The sequence below is a fragment of the Mesoplodon bidens genome (assembly GCF_964165515.1).
Source record: "Mesoplodon bidens genome assembly, chromosome: 13".
Classification (NCBI taxonomy): Eukaryota; Metazoa; Chordata; class Mammalia; order Artiodactyla; family Ziphiidae; genus Mesoplodon; species Mesoplodon bidens.
The window spans coordinates 27,478,669-27,499,936 of NC_138169.1; the positions used below are offsets into that span (position 1 = coordinate 27,478,669).

Below are 21,268 nucleotides of genomic sequence, written 5' to 3' on the forward strand. Positions count from 1 at the left end.
CTGTGCGTGTGGCTCAGGGAAGACAGAAGCCAGGGGCCAGCACACTACATAACATTCATCATGTAATTGAATGACGTGGTAGCCAATGTGATCCGCAAACAAGGCTGCCCACCCACCAAGGAGGGTGACTGACTACTCTACCTCTGCCAGCAACACAAGACTCCTGAAGTGGAGGGCCAGGTAGGTCACAGAGTGCTCATGCCTTCCAGAACCACTTCCATTGCCATGGGTGTGGGTTTGGGCCACAGGGCCCAGCCCTGGTCATCATGATGACCTTTGATCCTCATTCTCTGAGGACATGTGGGTGAACCCTGGGCTGGCATCCTGCAAGGGATCATCTCCTGAGTGTTGAGGGGAGCCCTGTCCGGAGGTGGACCCCTTGGCCTACAACAGGAACAAGGGGAGCCCCTGCTGGGCCCGACCACCCCCACCCCAGGGGTCAGAGAGCCTCATTTCTCCCTACGCTCCCCAGAAGCCCCCAGAGGAGCTCTTTCCTAAGGGCAGGGTGGAACGAGGGGCCCCTGCCAGCAGGCCTTCCTCCTGCCCAACTGTCAATCCATGTTGGAACCTAATCAAACACTTAGAAACAATTCAGGTTTTAGTCACTACCTGTTTTTATTTGAAATTCTTGATTCAGAATTGTTTTCAAAGAGAGGAAAATGATTGAATTAACATGTCGAAAGAGCTCATATTATAGAAATTGAAGACCTGAAACTAAATTAATACTAGTAAAAAAAATAGACAGGCCAGCAGAACTTTGGAAAATTTAATACATTAAAACTGGGAGTGGGGGGTAGGAAAGGAGAAAGAATGTATCTTTAGCTTTCATTTATTCTAATAGTCACATTTGTGCTTCACCACAAAGTTGTTTTACAGTAGAACAGATTCATTAAGGAGCCAGTTATTTCCAAATGAAATCAAAGTTAGAAATGCTTTCAGGTCAAGTTTTCCTTCTGAGGAATGGTTTCTTGGGGGGGAAAAATCAATATGTAAAATAAAAATGGAAACACCCTTCCTCAAATACTTAAATTGCAGCCAGAGTAATGGGATGACCACTATTTATAGAGCACTTATCTGTTTAAACCACTTTTTTCCAGGTCAAAGGCAACAGCTAAGCTATGACCTGGAGAAAGAAAAGATAAATGAAAAAAAGAGAAAGACCACCACAACTTAGAGCAATTCAATCCCTTCACTGGTTTTTAGCAGGAATCGGGGAACTCTGCTCCAGCTGAGGCTGTGGGCATGCCCCGAGGGCTGAAAGCAAGGAGCGTGAGTAAGGGACCTCAGAGACGGCCTCCTCGTTCCCCAAATCACGCACACAAACTGCTGTCCTGTTGTCCACTTGCAGGTGAAACCTGGTAATTCTTAGGTAACTCTAAACAGACCTAAAGTGACAGAGTGTCCCTGTCAGAGCCAGTAACTAAAAGCCAGCATGTTGCAATTATTTTATTTTCCAATCAACCAACGGTCCCAACCTATGGCTTTCTTCCCTTTTTACGCAGCGACTGTCCTTCTCCAGAGAAAGCGACGAATCTGCCTCCAGCTTCATCCTGAGTGTGAAGAGAAAATACCATTTTCAGAAACTCCTTGGAAGTTTAATAAGAAATGCTTTATTCTGTTGACTCACGTACCATCTGCCTATTTTCCTCACTCCCACATTCATAATAAGAAATGTCTTTGAAATAGAAATGCAAGTTATAATCTACTGAAGTGAAAACAAAACCATGGAATCACAACTGTCTACCACAGCCTTTTTTCTCAGGTTGAGTATATATGCTTTTGCAAAGGTTATCACATTTTCAATGTAAAAAATACAAAAGACACCCCCTAAAAGAAAAACCACGCCTAAGAACATTTCCAGTCACTGTTCTGTATATGCTTACATAAACTATTTTCCTACTTAATTCCCCAATGTCAAGGTAGTGCGCGGCTCTCGTTCCCTCTAATTCCATTCCGTGGGCAGGCAGTTCTGCCATCAGCTGTTACTTCCAAGTCTGCAGTGTTCAAGCTGCCCCGGTGGGCAGCTGAATGTCTCTGCACACAACTTTGATTTTCCCTAGAGGTTGAACTCGTTAGAAGGCTGCTCTTATTTTTGAGGCTTTTTAAAATGGTGACTCAGCAGCTCTCACTCTACCAAACTATCCTCCCACCAGCAGAAAGACGGCTTGTTTTTTCTGAACCCTCGAAAACAGCAGGCATCTTTCCACGAGCTTTGCTGCTAGTCAGGGGAAGCGTTGTCTGTGGACGAGGATCCAGAGCTCCCCAGCACGCCCTCCCCCCACACCCGGCCCAGCGCCTAACGCAGCTGGTGTTTCCAGTGGGGCCCATACAAGGTTCACATGGTGGCGACCACGCAAAGGTGAGTTGTGGCTGAGCCAGGCAGCCTTCCCTTCCCTCAGGGCCCTCCGTGTGTCCTGCTATCAACACCGGAGCCTGCTTTTTCTCTTGTGAACACTTCACCCGCTTCAGGAAGATGCATCTTCTGGGACCTTCGGGCTGTCCCACCTGGACGGGCCGCTGCCCCAGGGCTGCACATTGCTGTGGGGATGCCCTGCTTCCCGCGTCTAAGGCTTTCTGACTTCTTATTCCTTCAATTCCGTGGGTATGTCTTCAGTAGCTTCCTGAGAAAGGGTGCGTGAAGAGATCTTCAGGGACTGAGAATACCTACCTCTCCTCTCACATGGCTCACTGACAGGGTGGTTGATGTTAGATTGCTGGGACCACCAGAACAAATCACCACAGGCTGGGGGCCTGGGGAGACATTCACCTCCTCACAGCCTGGAGGCCAGAGATCCAGGTGCCGGCAGCGTGGTCTCTCCTGAGGTCCCTCTCCGGGGCCTGCAGGGGTTGCCTTCTCGCTGTGTCCTCAAGCCTTTCCTCTGTGTCCACATCTCCTCAGAGGGAAACATGGCCCATCTTAGTTCCCTCCTTTTAACACACTTCTGTAGAGGCCTTATCTCCAAATACAATCACATTTTGAGGTGCTGGGGTTAGGGCTTCAACACAGGAATCTGGGGGACACAATTCAGCTCATATAATTGGGCAAAGAATTCTGAGGACCCTGCTCCACTGTCTTGGCTTGTGTCTGGCTAAGATGGTGCCATTCGTGACCCGTGGTAGAATCTCCACCTCCTGGAGACTTTAGCGTCTTTCCTTTGCCCCAATTTGGAGTTGTTTCCATCCACTGTGCTGGATGCTTGGTGGCCCCTTCTGACCTGCCAACGCGGGCCCCTCCGTTGGAGCAATTATTTCCCTGGTGGTTTCTGCCCCTCTGGTGTCTCTGATCTCCCGTGACTGGGGTGTTGGTACTGGAATCCTGCCTGTGGCCTTCACTCTGGGGTGAGCAGGCTGGGGCCTTGCCTGGGCTCGACTGGCCAGAGAAAGCTCCTCCAGCTGCAGCCAGCCCACCCGCTGCCAGTGTGTGGGAGCTGAGTGGGGAGGGGACACCAAGGGTGGCGGACTGTTACCGCCATGCTGAGGGCTGTCTGGGGACTCTGTGATGCCATCCTTTCTCCTGGGGGTGAGGCCAAGTGCTCTGGGACAGATGCTCAGCCTTCACCCCAGGTCCTGCCCCCTGGCTGCCCCACAGCCAGCTTGGGACGGGACATGGCTCTCCGTGGTCTATCAAGTCAGGTGCCCTTGGCCTCCTGCTCCAGGGCTCCCAGAACTCTGCCTCACTGTCCCCGTCACCTTGTCACCTGTGCCCCAGGACAGGCAGCGTGAGCGTACCTGAAGGCCCACCTCAGTCACATGTCTCTCCCTGGACATCTATTCACGGACACCCCAGCCTCCCCATCCCTGCAACAATCAAGGATGAGGGGGCCCGAGGACACAGGCCCGAGCCAGCAGCCAGACTGGGGGCAAGCAAAGGCCTGGTGGGGACCACGTCAGCTCCTGAGACTGGAAAGGTGCCAACACGGTGTCAACTTGAGAAACGTTAAAGCCAGGAGGGGCTGTGAGTCTCTGAACCACCCACCTTGGTCCCTGAGGGACCGAGCATCGAGAAAAGCAACCAGGAGAGCGAGGATTTGAGGTGGGGTGTTCTAGAAGCACCAACAGAGTTACGGCTGCCGGGTGGGGTGGGCGGTCTAATGGCAGGCTGTGCCGGGTCTTTCGAGCAAGTTTCCAGCACCTGGGAGAAGTGCCCACAAGACGGAACCTCCCCTCCCTGCCCCCCAGGCCGCAGGAGGCCGTGTCTGGAGTGCAGAGGCACTGAGGTGGCCGTGCAGTGGTCAGGAGCTCTGCCCCTGACCTTCATGCACCCTCAGGCTCACTCCTGGGAAATGCAAACAATCACAGCAACTGCCCCACGAGACTGTCCTGGGGATTAAATATTTCAGTATAGAGCACGTGGCCTGGGGCCCGACACCCGGCAAGGGCTCAGGGAGCTGAAACCTTGCTGGTCACTGCAGCAAGGGGACACCAGAGCCCGCACAGCCTGAGCTGTGCCCACTGGGGAAAGGAGGGGCCTCAGAACGGAGAAAATGACAGAAACACCCTCATTCAGAATGGAAACTCTCCTCAGTCACCAGTAGCCAATGAAACTTGTCATGACCCATGAAACATACTCACCTCTTCAACCTTTTTGACCAGTGGACGTGAATTTCTGATGAATGTGATCTTACCAAGTTTAAATTCATAGTTGGGAATTCCTCTATAAAGAAGACAGAGCAGAAGAAACGTTAAGTGTCAGAAGGCACTAAAATCCATTTGTGACCATCTGGTCCGTGGCTGTACCCACCCCCCAGCCTCAGGCCAACCCATGGGTGCCCCCTAGCACCCCCCAGGAGGGAACAGAAGGCAGCTGGGGCAGGGTCTGAAGACTCAGGGCCTCACCGTCTGTGTCCTCCAGCCTCACATGCCCCCCTGCAAGAGCTACACATGCACTGAACTCACTTCACTCCCTAAGAGGCTGAGTGCAAACCCGTTTCTGGCATTCTCTGTGTGCTCTCACATGGTCAACAGGGGACAGATCTGATCCCTGCCACAACCATGCAGGCCACCAGAGGAGGGACTCTGCTGAGAGTCCCTGGACCAAACAATACAAACACAACTAAGTGAGGCAGCTCCTGCCTCCTCCTGAGGGAAGTGGATCAGTTATTTGAAGTCACAAAGGAGGAAAATGGGCATATTACTAGGTCGGAACCAGAAAGGTCAGAAGTAGGAGAGAGATCCAATCAGGGGCCGGTGGGGCTGGACTGAGGGTCTTGGGGAGAAGCCTGGCGATGATGGGGGGGGGGGGCACCGACGCGCTTCTGCCACGCTGTGTTCCAGCCCACCGAGGAGGGCAGCGGGGCACCCACGCCCCCACAGAGCTGAGTGAGGCTGCCCCAGTGTGGGGTCTGGGTCAGGTGGAGCAGAGCCAGGGCAGACCCACCTCTTGATGTCTCCAGGCTTGATTGGGGAGGGGCTGGGCTCTACACCCTTCTTCTTCCCGTCCAGTCTATTCCCGGAGCCGGAGAAGGCCTAGACAAGCAGGCAGGGGGGCCGTGAGCTGAGCCCCAAGGGTAGGAGAGAACCATCTCGGGACTGCAGCGCCCACGCCCTCTGGGGGCTGCTGGGAGCTGAGGGGAGCTTCTTGGCCCAAGGATGGTACCTCCACCTGCCTCAACCCCTGGGCGCCAGCTGCCAAGGAAGGGGTGACAGGTCCAGCTGGGCCCACGGCTCAGCTCTGCAGACCTGCCTCCCAGCAATAGGCTGAGCCACGCCCACCGGCCCCTCCCCATTTCCAGGGAGGACAGCAGTGCCTGAGCGTCAACATGCAACTGACTTTCCAACAGTGCAGGACACGGTTTAGAGAGAAAGCAAGAGTGATCACATCTGGTGAATCTACGTGAAGAGTATACGTGTCTGTTGTACTAGTTCAGCTTTCCAGTAGGCTATAAATTTTTAAAAAGAAGTTGGGGCTGCCTGGCAGTTGTTGGGAGGATCCAGGAGAAAGTGGATGGAAAAGGGTTTGGAAACTCAGAAGGCGCCGGGTACACGCGTACGGGGTCCCCAGGCCTGCTCCCAGCTGAGGTTCCCAGGGTGTCACAGACAACGTGGCAGGAGGAGAGACAGTCGCATGGCGGCACTCACGCGGAAGCCCAGCTCCCCGGCATAGCTGCTGTGGTCAGCTTCGCCTTCCTGGAAGGGACAGAAAAACGGGGATGAGCTTCTCAGTGGGGCCCCCAGCTCTTCCCTTGGGCTCCCTCACTGCTCCTGCTGTGCCCGCACCCCAACAGCTGGTACACACTGGGCCCCGGGAGCGGAGCTGGGAGGGAAGCAAAACATGGCTGCCTCAGTACCAGTGGAGGCCAAACACCGCAGGGCGGCCAGGACACTGGGATGCGCTCCAAAGACCAATACCGGCGGTGGGGAGCTGTGCAGAGCTCGGGAGGGACACTGAGAAGTGACTTACGGCTGCCTCCTCATGCTGGGCTTGTCTCTCCGGCTCCTTGTAGCCCAGTGGAGCATCGAAGTCCACCTGTGTCCCCAAGAAGAAAGCATGATGAGACAGGGCCACACTCAGCCTCCGTGGCTTTACTGTTCTAAGTTGGGACAACTGTGGGTCCACGTGCAGTTGTCGGAGCCGATACAGAATGGGCCTTGTACAGTCCGCCCATTTCCCCGATGGTCACGTTTTACAAAATCACAGCAGAACGACAAAGACAACCCAGCCCTCGTCCAGACATCCCCAGTTTACATGCACACGCGGGTTTGTGTTTTGTTCTCACAATTTGATCATCACTGCAGGTCGGTGCACCCCCTCCCCCCAACCCCCGGGTCAAGATCCTGAGCAGTTTCAATTACCACAGGGACCCCTCCTGCTGCCCTTTCATAACCACACCCTCTGCCTCCAGGCAACTTCACTGCCCTGGACCCCGGCAACCACTCCTCTAAACAGACCCAGACAGAACGGAACCCTTCTGCTGGGCATCCTTCCCTGAAGACCCAGCACGCTGGGCTGTCACGCCCACTACTCGGAGCTGAGCAACCTTCCTCAGCCTCCAAGAAGACCCAGCCCCTCGCAGGGCTGAGATGCTGGTGGATCTAGCCATCTCAAGAACCAGCAGCAACCCTGCCACCAATCACAAGGTCAGCGGCCTCCTCACAATGTTCCGTCACCATCTTCCTCCCCGTTCCCCCAAAGAATCCCAGGGGTTGCATGACACCCGCCCAGGGCCCCCAGCCGCCCTTCCTCCCGCGGCCACTCACGTTCATGTCACACTCGATGATGGACACAGCCCTGTCAGGCTTGGTCTCCATCACCCGCAGCTCATAGATCTGGGGAGAGAGAAAACAGTCGGTTTTGTGGCAGCACTGGGCCCATCCATCACCACGTGTCGCTGCAGCCCCCTACCCGGCTCCTGCACACACACGTCATTCACCTCCATGACACCCTCCCCAGCCACACCTCCTGCTGTGGAAAAGCGCCTGTGGGTGGCTGCCTTGATGCCTGTCACTTAGCTGACCACCTCTCATAAGCGATTCAAATCAGACAAGGCAGTTATGCAGCAAATTGCAAAAGATTCAGTGTTTACCCCAGCAAAGTTCACTTCTAAGAATTAACCCTAAGTAAATAACTAGCTAAATACTGAAAGTGCCCTAAGAACACCTGCTCCAGCACTGCTCATGGCAGCATAGGCTGAAGATGCCCATCACTAGAATGGTTACATGAGTGGGGTGTATTCACGTGGAATCCTAGGCAGCCAGCATCCAGGAAAAGATGCTGAAGACCAGTTATGCTGCTGTGTGTCGAGGATGATCTCATGTGTGTAAAACATGCACAAAGTCAAAAGGATAGGAACTAAAGGTGGCAGAATGGACTTTTTCCTGCATTGCTTTAGGTTCTTTCTCTCTACCTAGAGTATGTCTTGCTTTTATAATGAATGGTCGGGACAGTCCCACCATTGAAAAAACTGAACATAGGGAGAGGGTCCCCCAAGTACAGTGAGAAGGCTTGATGTCCCCTGTCTGGCTTTACGTTTACTCACTAATGACTAATAGAAATGAATGGGTGTCGCTGTGTGGATGCCCCACCACCTCTCCACACAACACGGGCTGCCTCCAGTGGTTCTGCTGCCACGGACAAGGCGGCATGAACATCCGTGTCCGTGGCTCCTGGGCATGTGGTCACCTTTACCAGTCAGCGTGTTTTCAAACTGCAGGTTGCAACTAACTAGTGAGTCATAAAACCAACTACGCTGCAACCAGAACTAGAAAAGAAAAATACTAGAACACAGTACAGTAGAAATACTAGACTATGTTGCATGTAGTTAAGGCTAAGGACTTTTGTGATATTTATGGTATACTAGTTGTCACGCTGTATCTAAAACGGTAATCTTAAACTTTTACACATTCAACATGTATTTTTACTGATTTACCTTTATCGAAGTGTAGAGAACACCTGAATTCTAAATAACCCTCGAGACTTATTCTTTTCCAGTGTTTCAGGTGCCATCTTTTAAACTGCATCTATTAAATCCATTTATGGATTTAAATGGCAATGTTTACCACAATTTACCTCACATTTGCTGGTTTATTGGTTCTTCCCACACCTTACTCTTTTCTTCTAGGCTAATGCTTATTCCTAAAGCACATGCTTGTTAAGTTTCACTGGTAAATAAATTATCTCAGATTTTATCTGAATACATTTTGATTTTACCCTGTTCTTTAAAGAAGGTTTGATGACAGTTACTTTCTCGCAGCCTCTGGAGCTCCTCTGCCGCAGGGGGAGGCAACATTTGCTGTTGACAGGCCTGCCGTGTGCTGTTCTTCTGTAAGTGCTGGATCTTCTCTGCTCATCTCTCCACGTCTGGTGCTCGGCACCTGTAACTACCCGGCCTGGTGGACACTAAACTCCCTGTAAGCGTGGGCTGTAGGCCAATTCTAGAACAACTCCACTCATCTCCTCACAGTAGTTCCACCCTCCGTTCTCTTCCACTGGGGTTTTCACTGAGCACGTTTGGTTTTCTCAGGATCTCCCAAACCTCAGCTGCTCCCGTTGCTGCCGTGCTTCTCTGTGCAAACACCTAAGTCACTCCTGCAGATTCAACTTCCCCTTCGCTAATTCTTTGTTGGCTGTTGTTTAACCCTCTGACTGCTTTTCAAATAATCCTGGATATTTGGGATAGACTTTTGCTGCCTGCTAAATTTTATGATTCCATTAAAAAATTCTTTTTGAACATTTTTTACAGTTATTTTATCTTTGCACCTGAAGGTCCCAATTGTGATTTCTTAAAGGCCTAAATCTGCTTTTGCTGTCTTTGCTTTGGGTGTTTGGTGGTCTTATAAGGAGTTCCTGTTTGCTGGTTCAATCTATAGCAACCCTGAGGGCTCAACGAAACTGGGGGTGCTGTTTTCAGAGAGCCTGGGATGAGGACAGCACCCACCTCTGCATCTATTTGGCCCCTTTAAGGGCCCCAGTTTCATGTGGATGCCTTGATCCAGACCTTCCACCATGCACTGATGTGGTCATTTGCCCTCGGCACACACCTGCTGAGTCTTCTCAGAAGGGTCCTTCAGAGCGTCTAGTCTTCCGTACTTCCAAAAGCAGAAGCCCAGACGTGCATTTCAATTCTGTGTACACCGGAGTAACTCACCTTCCCTTTCAGTGCAAAAAGGTCAACGATATCTTTCATCATCAATTTTTGTTTCAGCATTTTTTACTGCCTTAATATTTTAAGAACAATGACATTAAGGCTACCTGTAATTAATCAAGAAAGCTTGGGATTCTCTGGTGGCACAGAAATGAAGAATCTGCCCGTCAATGCAGGGGACACAGGTTTGAGCCCCGGTCCAGGAAGATCCCACATGCCGCGGAGCAACTAAGCCCGTGCTCCGCAACAAGAGAAGCCACCACAATGAGCAGCAAGCACACCGCAACAGAGTAGCCCCTGCTCGCCACAACTAGAGAAAGCCCGCCCGCAGCAATGAAGACCCAAAGCAGCCAAAAAAAAAAAAAAAAAAGAAAAGAAAAGCTTAACGTATTCAGCTAAGTTAGACAATACCTAAAACGTCCCCACGAAGGTAAAGGGAACCAGATTATTTCTTAGTTTATGAAAAAATAAAAAAGTGTGTTTCAAAATCCACAAAATTGAACAGTAGGATTCTTAGTATCAGATGCTTCAAACAGAAGGACACTGTCAGAGAACACGATGGATCCCTACATGACACCGGGGAGTAACTGGCGTCTGATCCTGTGTGTGAGAGAGCGAGCGAGAGAGCGTATAGGCTCCTGTTCACAGCTGTGAGGGCCCCGGCATCCGAAAGGCTGAGACACTCACCTTCTCGTTGTAGTTGATGGCAATCACATCCCCGGTGGTCAGACACGCAAAGTTTCTCAATGCGTTTTCTAACCTGCAGACACACACTGTCAAGGCAACATAGCAAGATGGAGCCCTCAAATCTGAAACAAGTTTCCACAAGGCATTTAGAGGATTGGGTCACACCGTGTAACGGACAGACATGTGCCCAGCTGGGGCTCAAAGACACGTGGCCATTACTCAGCAACGAGAAGGAAGCAGCTCTAACACACAGTAATGGGGTGAACCTCACTCTGGGGAAGAACCAGCCACAGAGCGGTGAGACCCCCGCCAAACACCGAGAAAGTCAGATCTCTGAGGTGGGAGGCAGCCAAGGCTGCTGGGGCTGGGGGTTGGCTGAGGATGGGCATAAAGGGGCACAAAGGCCCTTCTGGGAGGACGGCCAAGCTCTGAATACACAAGGGATGCATCTGTCAAACTCGCTCAAGTGTACATTTTACTGCATGTAAATTACACCTCAACAAGTTGATTTTAAAAATCCTATGGGAGCACAGGGGGAAAAAAAAATTGAAAAACATAGATAAGTCCCCTCAAAAGCCCCCCAAAAGCAAAGATGTTTTCATTTACACCTTTGTTGCTTCTATCTTTTGGGTGATAACCCATATTTAGTGGTATGTTTCAAATAAAAATATTTAATAGTAGGGCTTCCCTGGTGGCGCAGTGGTTGGGAGTCCGTCTGCTGATGCAGGGGACACGGGTTTGTGCCCCGGTCTGGGAGGATCCCGCGTGCCATGGAGTGGCTGGGCCCGTGAGCCATGGCCGCTGGGCCTGCACGTCCGGAGCCTGTGCTCCGCAACGGGAGAGGCCACAGCGGTGAGAGGCCCACATACAGCAAAAAAAAAAAAAAAATTAATAATAAAAATTTAAAAGGGAAAAGTAGCCTGTAAGCCCTTTTCATAATAGTAAATAATAGTAAGTTCTTAAAAACTGAGTAACCCAAATGCCCAGACAAGGAAATAATGCCCAATCAAATGGAATATTTTAATCACATCATCCTCGTCAATTTACAGAATTGTTTTAAATACAAAGGTCAAACACAAAATGTGGCTCCAGATGTGCCACTGAGACGCAGCACACCTGGGTGAGAGGCTGAGGGCAGAGAAGCCCATGTCTACATTCACTTCTGTCAAACGGCCTCCCGGGCCGCTGGCAGCTTCTTGAAGAGTCTGGGGTACACTCCCTCTCTGCCCCCCCTGTGCGCAATGCCAGCTGTAGGGGTGCCCTTCCCTCGACTCCTCCTGGTGACCCTGAGCTGCTGGACGCAGCCCCCAGGGCCCGAGGGCAGAGCCGGCTCTGCACTGCCTGGACTCAGACCCTGAGCAGAGCCTGGCGCACTGCAGCCCATGGAAGGGGCACCCTTTCTCTGCGGTCACGAGTAACTGTGCCAAGAGACACTGTCTCTGAAAGCAACCTGGTATGTGTGTGCTGCAGCACAAGCAAAAGGACTCCATACCGGAGAACATACAAGGGGCTGCAGTGCAGATGCCGGCAGGCCCCAGTTACGGGCATGGGCACTGTCCACACCTGCTGTAAGCAGAGCGCCCAGTACCCTGTATGTCCAACACAGGGGGCTCGACATGCCCGTCCACAGACACGGCCAGCGGAGGCCTCCACACAGCCCAGTGGCATCTGGGACATGGCCAGCAGCAGCAGCATGCTCCTGGCTCTGGCTGGGGACAGGGTGCAGGTGGGGAGGGTGGAAGTAGCTTTTTCTTTTTTTTTTAAACAATCTGTGTTGTTCAACTGAGTTTTTTACAAGCATGCCTTTTTAACAATAAATAGGTGGTGGAGTGACCACACACACGGCTAGCTTACGTTCAGAGAACACGCAAAAAATCACTAAGACCTGATGCCTTTGCTTTCCTCTGCTGAGAGACAGAAAACGTACTAAGACAGGGCTCCCCATGCCTGAGCACAGGGGAGCTGAGAGGCAGATGAGTTGCCCTCCGACGAGAACACACTGGGCCTTTTGCCAGCATCATCGGCCACCCAGAGGAAGGGCTCCACCTGCCCTCCGGGAAGCGTCCAGAGAGCGCCCAGCACCCTCGTGAGGCACGAGCCATGTAGACAGGCTGGCCCCACGCCATTGTTCTCATGTCACAATGTCAATCACGACAAGTGTGTGGTCCCCAAAGCAGGCACAGACCCAACCAAGGGCTCACTGTCACCTGCCACTAGCTGGCACAGCCCTCCCCGGCTCAGAGGAACACGTTCCACTTCAGAAGGATACACGGCCTTGGGGTTGGTGATGTCCAGGAAGTCGGGGCTCTGGGGCTGGAACTTGGAGTACGTGGCTACCTGCAGGTTGACACTCTCTACCTGAACCAGGCCCCCCTCCTCCAGCAGCAGGTTCTGCATCATCTGGAGGGGGAAGAAGACAGGAGGCAGTAGGGGTGCGGCCGGGGCCACCACAGTGGGAGCACCTGAAGAAACCACTTGCTGGAAGGGTGGCAGGTGCGTGCTCATCCGCCAGCTTTAGGCCTCCCAGGGCCGGAGCGTTTCCACACGGACACCTCCCCCACCCTGGCACCCACAACTTCACCTGACTCCCAAGGCCCCAGGGCCAGCTGGGCTACACTGGAGGCGGGAGGATGACAGCCCCAGGCAGGCTGGCCTTGCCAGGGATGGCCCACAGCCTAGGCCTTGGGTGTCTGCTCCAGCCTAGGCGTTGGGCGTCTGTGGGGCCACCCTACAAGGTAGAGGCTGGATGAGAAATGAGACAGAGAGACAAACATGGGCCCAAGGTCCTGGGGTGCAGGGAGCCAGGACCTAGCAAGGACCTGAAGCTTGGGATCCGAGAAATGAGCACCCCTGTGCATCCTGGAATGTTTTTTTGCTTTTCTTATTTCAAACCTTCTTAAAGAAAGCTTCAAACGTATACAGCTAGCAAGGGCCACGTGGGGAGCTCCATGCACCCACCCAGGTTCCATGGCCTTCAGGTCATAGCTGACCTCGTCCGTCCACCAGCGCCTGCTCCCTGCCCATCCACCAGGGCTGCCTGGAGCTCAGGGTGGGATGGAGCCTGCCACTCATCCGACAGAAAGAAAGCACCTGCTCACACACTCACTGGGGTCGGGAGACCCTCGAGCCGGCTCTGCAACAGCAGCTGGGAAACCCCAGGCACCACCTGCTCCTGGCAAGAGCTGCAAGGCCAGCCCAGGAAGAGGACAGCAGGTAGCTCCATGCTACCTACAGAGGCTTCCCCGGGGATGGGATGTTTTTAGGCAAAAGGATTCAATTAGCTTTCTGGCCCAAAGTGGTCTGAAAGCCTGGACACAGGTCCAGCCAAACTCCAAGTCTCCAGGTTGGAGGAAAAGCCTTACAGGAACAGTGTCCCCCAATGTTCCCCCTTCTCTTTCACTAAGGATGGGCCACAGAGGGGCCTGGGGAAGCTTTCACTGCCCAACACTTCAGCCACCCATGGCGCTCCACAGATAGTGGGACAAGGCCTGGTGCCTGTGACACGAGGTGCGGGCACGTAAGCAGGGAACCGGGTCGGGTCTGGGCTTTGAGGAGTGACTAAGAGTTCCCCTGTGGTCAAGGAAGCAGCACAGGACACCAGCTGGGCTTAGCACTCAGGAAGGACCCAGGCTCAGGTGGGGGAATGGCCCAGGGGAAATGGGCAAGGTCACCACTGCAGGAGAGGAGAAACCTTCAAACTTCTATTCATATTTAATCTCAAAATATGAGTTAAGGCCACTCCTTTAGAAGGTCAGCCATTGCTGCAGCGGGGACCCTTGGCTGTGCAGGAGAGGTGGGACGCTCTTCAGAGCATCTCCCTAGTGGCAGGGAGGCTTTGGGGTGTGTTCCCAACTCCGCCCGCAGACTGAGGGGTCTCTGAGCACCCCGACATAAATGAGTATGAAGAGGACACAAAGTCCCCTCTGTGGGTTTCCCAATGCTGAGCGTGCCAGAGCTGGGAGAGTGGGGGCTGGGCTGAGGGGGGAGGGAAGGAGAGAGCCAAGCCAGCCTTTGCCTGGAGACCCTCCTCTCTACATGGTCTAGATCACTGGGTTTCCGCATAAGACCTTATAAAGACAAGGGCCCTCAGGCACCTTCGAAGCACCTACAACACTGACTGCGGCCAGCTGTCACAGAAGACAGTGCTTAAGGTCAAAGGGACACGCCCAGGCCCAGGATGGAGCAGGGCAGCCGTGGGGCCCTCACAATGGGGGTGGTGGGGCCCGGCCCCCCTCAGCCCCACCCCTGCAGACTTCCGGCTGCTGCGGGCCCCACCCTACAGTGCAGGCGCGCCTGCCTCTGGACATGGATGGCATCGGACCAACCTAAGGGCAGAGAGCCTTCATTCCCATGGCAATGAGGCTGAGTGCTTTAGACAGACTCAGGTACAGACAAGTGTGTGAGTGCGCGCGCACACGCACACACACACACGCACACACACACACACACACACAGACACCCCCGCCCCCCCCCGACAAACTACTAAAGGGGTGAGAAAACTTATAAAAATCTAAAACTCTGTACTCAGACCACATGAAAAATACTCCTGCTCCATGGTCTTAAAAAAAGCCTGACACAGAAAATGGCAGTTAAAAACAGCATGGCTGTGTGTTCCAGGCCACCAGGTGAGCAGCCATCCCCAGCTCCAGGCGCACCGTGTCCACAGCGGCACGTGATGTTTGCAGCGAGGCGCGTCTCTCTGCTGCGGGGGTAGGACTGTGCACAGGCGGAGGGTGTCCCTGCCACCCCACATGGCAGCCAGGGGCCACTCACCCAGTGCGGGAGGTAGCAGATGCCCTCGTCAGCCACAAACTCCAGCACACCACAGTGCGTCATGCGGTCCGAGTTCTTGTTGGTCAGTTTGAACAGCATGGGGTAGGTGATGTTAAGTCGGCCTGAAAAGAAGAGCGAGGCATGAGGCTCGGCTTCTTCCAGGGAGGGAAACCCTGTCCCCAGACCCTCCCCAGGGAAGTGCCTCCCTCCCCCAGCAGGCACTGGGACCTACGTGGTACTGAGCCCCTGGGTGTCTAACCGCCCAGCAGACCCCGCGCTCCTGCCAGACCTCAGGAACGTTCACTGAGTCAGGAACGCAGCACCAGCTTATACTTTTGAATGTAGGAAATCCCACTTTTAAAATGTGACGTGTTCTTGCATTTATTCACGAACAGTTTAAGTGCCAACCAGGTGCTGGGCAAAATCCCTCCTTCAGAGGTTTCCAGTTAGAAGGCCAGAGCGTGCCCAGATGCTCGTGCCGGGGAAGGGTGGGGCCGGAGGCAGGGCAGCCAGGATGGATGCTGGTGGATGTCCTCCAGGGGAGGAAGTCCAGGCAAAGGAAGCAGCCCAAGCAAAGGCATAGAGGGAGGGGAGCCAGGCTGGTTCGGGAACTGCTGGCAACCAGGCGAGACTGGGCACAGGGACCGGGTGTGCGAGCAGTCGGGGGGGGGGGCAGGCAGGGCAGAACCGGTCAGCAGTGTGGGCTTGCAGCAGGGAGCCAGTGTGTCCCATCCCGCCAGGGGTCCTCAGGTAGGGGCCATGTGTGGGGCTGGAGGCCTGCTGACTCAGGAGTGCAGGGGGCGCAGAAAGGAAGGGCTGGCGCTGCAAGGCAGGAGGACCCAGGAGAGTCAGTAACTGGGGAGTGGTCCGGGACAGATCAACAGGACCGTGTTGCCTTGTGCCAGGCCCTTGCTCAGCCTTCACGGGACAGTGAGGTGGGTACTGTCCTCGCCCCTTTATCTATGGGGGACTAAGACACACAGGTCTGGCAACGTGCCCCAGGGTCACACAGCCCAGGAATGGCCATGCTGGGGGTCAACCTAGGCCGCTGGCCCAGGTCTGGGGCTTGACCACTGAGACCAACTTTAGCCTATAGATTTAGGCAAACGTGGCAACAGAAGTTGACTCAGTGGCAGGAGGTACGGTAGACTCCATTTGGGATCTCCTGAAAAATTTGGAGAAGCAAATTGGATAATGAGTCTGGGTGGGAGGCTGTCCCCCCATCACCAAGGGCGACTGGGATACTGGCAGTGGTGGCCAAGGGCCTGGACGCCAGGCCCTCCATCACCAGTGCACCTCCCGGCTGTGGAGCCGTGGAGTGGACTGAGGTGGGTCAGGGTGAATGATCAGGCTCCAACCACGGGTCCGAGATTCTTGCCATTGGAAGAGACCCCCATGTTCCTCAGTCCAGTAGTTTTCAAACTGCATTTTTTTGATTTAGAGAAGTGCCTTGGGGAGTCCGAGCCTTCTGCACACCCTCACCTCCTCCGCCCTGAGCAGCGACCCTTTTTACAAACGAGGATTCCCCGTGAGATCTCATCTGGACAGCTCCTTCCATGATTTATGGGGTCTGCACAGCACCGAACTAAGCCCCACTGTCCCAATCCCCCAGTCTCCTCTCATACCCACATGCCAACACACCTGGTCTTAGTCCTGGGTCAGCTCCACCCATGAGGCAGACTCTCAGGGCCCTGCTCCCCACTCTGGGACAACAGGGGCCTGCCTGAGGGCCGTGCCCCCCGCTCTACCCACCCTCTGGCAGAGCTAAAGGCCTCCCTCTGCGGGTGCAGCCACTGCTGCCGTCAGTTAGGCCCTGCTGGCTAAGGGCCACCTCCTGCCCCTGCCTGGTGCCACAGGGCCCTGGCTGTTTACACACACAACACAAGTACCATCCAGGAGGCACTCCTGCCGCAGAGCAGTCCCCAGAGATGGCGTCATGCCCCCATTTAAAGGTGAGGACACCAAGGTTCAGAAAGGCCCAGTCACTAGCCTGGAGTTAGGCTGGGCAAGGTGCAGAGCCCAAGCTGGAGCCACACCAGAGCTGGCGCCCGGCCCTTACCGAGCTGCCCAATGTGCACCCGACACAGAGCATGGACCCTCCCGGCCCAGAGACCACCACATCTCCTGCCTCAGAACCCACACCAAAAAGACCCCCAAGTCTCAAAAGGCAATGACTGTGCCCACGGTCGGGGCATCCTAGTCCGGGTGGAGTGCAGCCAGGGGTGTGAGGTCTCCGAGCTGCTCCCGTGGGAGTGGGGAGTCAGGGAAAGGGGGAAAAGTGTGGCCAATCTCCCAACCCTGGGCCTTTCTTGCTCCTGGTAAGAGGCGAGACGGGGCAAGGGGAGCAGCTCCTGGGGCAGAGGGGTTAGAACTGCAGCTGGAGCTGAGGCAAGAGGCTTGGGGAGATGAAAGACCTGTGTGCGGCATCTTCTTGGGGGCCGTCACCATCCTTTAGGGGAAAATTCAGTGCGTCCAGCCAAGGACGTCGGCTGCCCCAGCAGCGTGAAGAGCACCAGTGCTCACACCTTCCTTTAGTCCTAATAGGACCCAGGGTGGGGTGGGGGTGCCAGAGGAGTGGACCCAGAGCCGAGCACCCACTGGCCCTGGCCTCCCAGCCCAGCGAGCACCCTCCGGAGACAATTCCCAACCAGCCTTGCTGAAAGACGCCTCTGCCTGGGCGGCGAGGGGTCTGTGCCTGGTCCCAGCACCCAGGTTCACATCACCTCCGTTCTCAAGTCAGGTAGAAAGTACTTACTGAGTTGGTCGAGGGCTGAGGGTGGCATAATTACTGTGGAAAGAACATTTAGGAGATATTAAGAAAAGAAAATTTAAAACAACAGAACAAAAGTCAAATTGCACTTTCTGTTATAGCTTAATGAAAGTATTAAACGATACCTGTGGGGCAGCCGGAATTTCATGATTGTTCACAACAAGTTTTACTAGCTATAATTTATTTGGTGAAAACAAATGGCTATCAGCCATAAATCTAATTATAATTAGGACCCCTCCCCGCACCCCTTAGCCAGGACACCTTGACGACATCTTGACGGTAACTAGCCTCTGTCACACATGCAAAATGAGAGCTGCCAAGGACTATGAGCACTGCAGGCCTAGGGCAGGAAAGGTTACGATTCAAAATAAAAACAGCACATACTCTTCCCTCCTTTCTCCACATCTGACCTGTCATTAGGCCCCGCGAGCATGGACACGGAGAAGCAGCGGTACTGCGTGGAGAAGCGGTTCTGGAAGACCCGGGGAATCGGGTGGTCGAACATGTTGAAGGAGAACTGGAAGGAGGGAAGAGATGCTGCAGTTAACACAGAACGAAGGCACGTTTCTTCTGTCAACAGCTAGAGTGGGTCAGGGTGTCAACGCTCAAGAGCAAGACACACCTGCACCCAGTGAGCACCTCCTGGGAGCAGGACACACCTCACAGCAGCTTCTGCCGGCTGGTGCGTCCAGTCTGTCCCGGCAACCTGGTCCCCACCATTTTCAGACGGTGCATCTTACTAAAGTATAAAACTGCCCCCAGCAAGCCTGTCCTTCACCTCTTTCACCCCCCGCCCCCCATCCCCCAGGCCTCCCGTCCCCCAGGTCTCCTACAACGGCCGCGACCCTGCCGGGCTACTCCCTTGGCCTGGACCACTTTTCCTCTCCTCATCCCGTTTAGGAGTGACACTATCTGCCAGGTTCTGGTCTCCAAGCACCAGGTAAACATCACTAACAAAAGAGCTACAACCTCTACCCTGGCAGAGATAACATTCAAGACAAGGGAAACAAAAACAGAAAACCATCTGTGTGTCAGTATTCTGAGCACAAGAGAGGGTAAAGGACCAAGAGCTCCTGGGAACGCTGTTTTAAGTGGGTGGTCAGGAAGCACTTCTCTGCAGAGACCTGAAGCCAGGAGAGGGAGCAGGCAGAAAACAGGGAAAACTGATAAGAGCGGGCGCCCAGGTCTGTACCCCTCCCCTTTCCCCTGGCTTCCAGGACCACCCTTTCCTTGCTCTGGGAACCTTCCCTGCTCTGCCCAGGGCCAGGGCTAGCACCCCTCCAAAGTGCTCTCACGTGGCGACACACCACGGCACTCCCTCCATGCCTTTCATAAGTAAAGCCTAGACATGGTGCCATCACAAAGGTAAGATCCCAGCTCTTACATTGTAGGTTATGATGAGGTTCAGAACACATGCTGCCAGCAATCTAGGGTCTTCCCAAAGTACTGCAATTACTGTGACGTGTCAGAAAGAAAGGATATAAAATGGTACAATAGGGTATATACCCAAAAGAATTGGAAGCAGGGTCTTGAAGGTATATTTGTACACCCAGGTTCACAGCAGCGCTCTTCACAATAGCCAAGAGTTGGAAACTACCCAAATGCCCATTAACAGATGAGTGAATAAAGAAAATGTCCATCCATACAATGGAATATTGTTCAGCCCTAAAAAGGAAGGAAATTCCAACACATGCTACAACGGTGATGAACTCAGTGAAATAACTCAGGACATAATGCTCAGTGAAATAAGACGGACACAGAAGAACAAACACTGTAGGATTCCATTTATATGAGGTACTTAGAGTAACTAGTCAAGTTCAGAGACAAAAAGAATGGTGGTTGCCAGGGGCTGGGGGGAGGGGGAATTGTTTAATGGGAAGAGAGTTTCAGTTTTTCAAGACCAAAAAGTTCTGGACATCCATTACACAACAACGTGAATATACTTAACACCACTAAACTGTACACTTATAAATGGTTAAAACGGTAAATTTATGGTACATGTTTTTTTAACAAGCTAAAAAACTTTTAAACAGGCGAGTATTTCCTGACTTGATTCTAACTGTACACTAAGTAGAGGAAAAGTCAGGTACTGATGAGACAGTTTAGTAGCAATTCCAAAATCAGCAAGCTGAGCCAGCTGTCTTCCACAGATGCAGATGCAGCTCCTGCTTAAACTCTCCAATGGTTCTCCACTCCCTGGAGCGCCAGCAAAGTAGTTTTCACACCCGTGCCTCTGCTTTTAACCAGAATTCTGTTCAACAAAATCCTGGCCAGAAGCAGCGTTCTGGCCGAAAGAAGGGAGAGGAGCGGGGGCCTCCGCACTACATTCCCCCCATCTAAGCCCTGTCTTCTCTTTGCAACACGAAAGACGGAAATGGACACAAAGTACTGAACACCGGGTGCCACTCTGCCCAGCATCCACCCACAGACCTGACCTCCCGCCCCGGTCCCACTTCCCTCTACAGCCCCGGCGCCAGCACACTGCCCGGCGCACGGCTGGTGTTCAGCTGTTAGGTGGCTAAACCTAAGGAGAGAGAGGGGACCCGACACTGACACACTAAAGATAAACTCTCATGCGATAAACCCGTGACACCTGCAGCGCCCGGCGCGGTGCTGACACAGCTCTGCAGGCATACCCGGCTTCAAGTCCCCACTGCCCGCGTTCGTGGCCTACACTACGCGCCTCCCTAAACCTCGTGGTTCTCGCGCCGACGCGGTGGCCACCACTCTCCCTTCAGGGGCGCCGCCAGGGCCCAAAGGATGAAGGGTCTCGGGGCCGCGGTGCCTAGGGCAGCGGGGCGGGGCCGCAGGCCGGCAGGACCGAGCTCGCGGGGCTGGCTCATGGGCTCTCCCCTCCCCCCTACAGCCCCCAGCCGATCCGGGGTTCGCGGGAAGCCGTCTCGGGTCTACACACGCAAGACAGCGTTCAGTCCCGAGCGGCGGCGGGCTCAGGCCGGTGACTCGGCACCTCCGCGGCCGCCACGTCCGCCCGCCCGGCCCCGACCCCGACCCCGGCCCACCCTGCCCGCCCGGCCGCTCACCATGGTGGACGCCTCCGCCTCGCAGGTGCACTTCGTCAGGGAACGTTACGGTGGGAGCCGCCACCGCCCCCTCACAGCAGACACCGCCACCGCCACAGCCGCCGCCTCGCGCGGACGCTCGGGGCTCACCGGAAGTCTGGACCTGCACTTCCGGGGGGGCGCGAGCGCAGCCAATGCGAAAGAAAGCCAGGCAAAAGCGCGAGGGTCCAAAATTCCCGGAGAGTGAGCGCTCAGATACCCCTTCCTAACGTGTGCACTCTAGAGCACTTTACGTGATTATTTTAAATTACAGTTTGATAGCGGCCCCCTCCTGGCGAATTTGGTGCGGCCCACTCCCCTTACTGCCTACACTACCCAGAAGGCACGCAGACCTTCCGAACTCTGCTGCGGCCATCGAGGACTCGGGCGGAAGTAAG

The 21,268-nt window shown here is 54.1% G+C and overlaps 1 protein-coding gene across 2 annotated transcripts; it reads right to left on the reverse strand.

The window, feature by feature from the left end:
- Positions 1–752: 752 nt before the first annotated feature.
- On the reverse strand, positions 753–21,202 carry UFD1 (ubiquitin recognition factor in ER associated degradation 1). Of its 2 annotated transcripts, XM_081252439.1 has the most exons (12): positions 20,853–21,202; positions 18,196–18,328; positions 17,797–17,829; positions 15,042–15,163; positions 12,538–12,668; positions 10,269–10,341; positions 7,198–7,266; positions 6,401–6,466; positions 6,079–6,126; positions 5,378–5,466; positions 4,573–4,654; positions 753–1,550 (listed from the first exon to the last, which is right to left on the reverse strand). In XM_081252439.1, the coding sequence occupies exons 1-12, from the start codon at positions 20,853–20,855 to the stop codon at positions 1,476–1,478; spliced, it is 924 nt and encodes a 307-aa protein (XP_081108565.1). In that variant the 5' UTR covers positions 20,856–21,202; the 3' UTR covers positions 753–1,475. The 2 variants fall into 2 exon arrangements, with proteins under 2 accessions (XP_081108565.1, XP_081108566.1); XM_081252440.1 differs by lacking the exon at positions 20,853–21,202 and having other exon boundaries at positions 18,222–18,295.
- Between the last annotated feature and the right edge of the window lie 66 nt (positions 21,203–21,268).

Coding starts and splice junctions, on each gene's coding strand:
- UFD1 (XM_081252439.1), bottom strand. Junction 12,669..15,041: donor TCTGCTACCTCCCGCACTGG/GTGAGTGGCCCC, acceptor TTCCCCCTCCAG/ATGATGCAGAACCTGCTGCT. Junction 1,551..4,572: donor TGGTCAAAAAGGTTGAAGAG/GTGAGTATGTTT, acceptor CTTCACACTCAG/GATGAAGCTGGAGGCAGATT.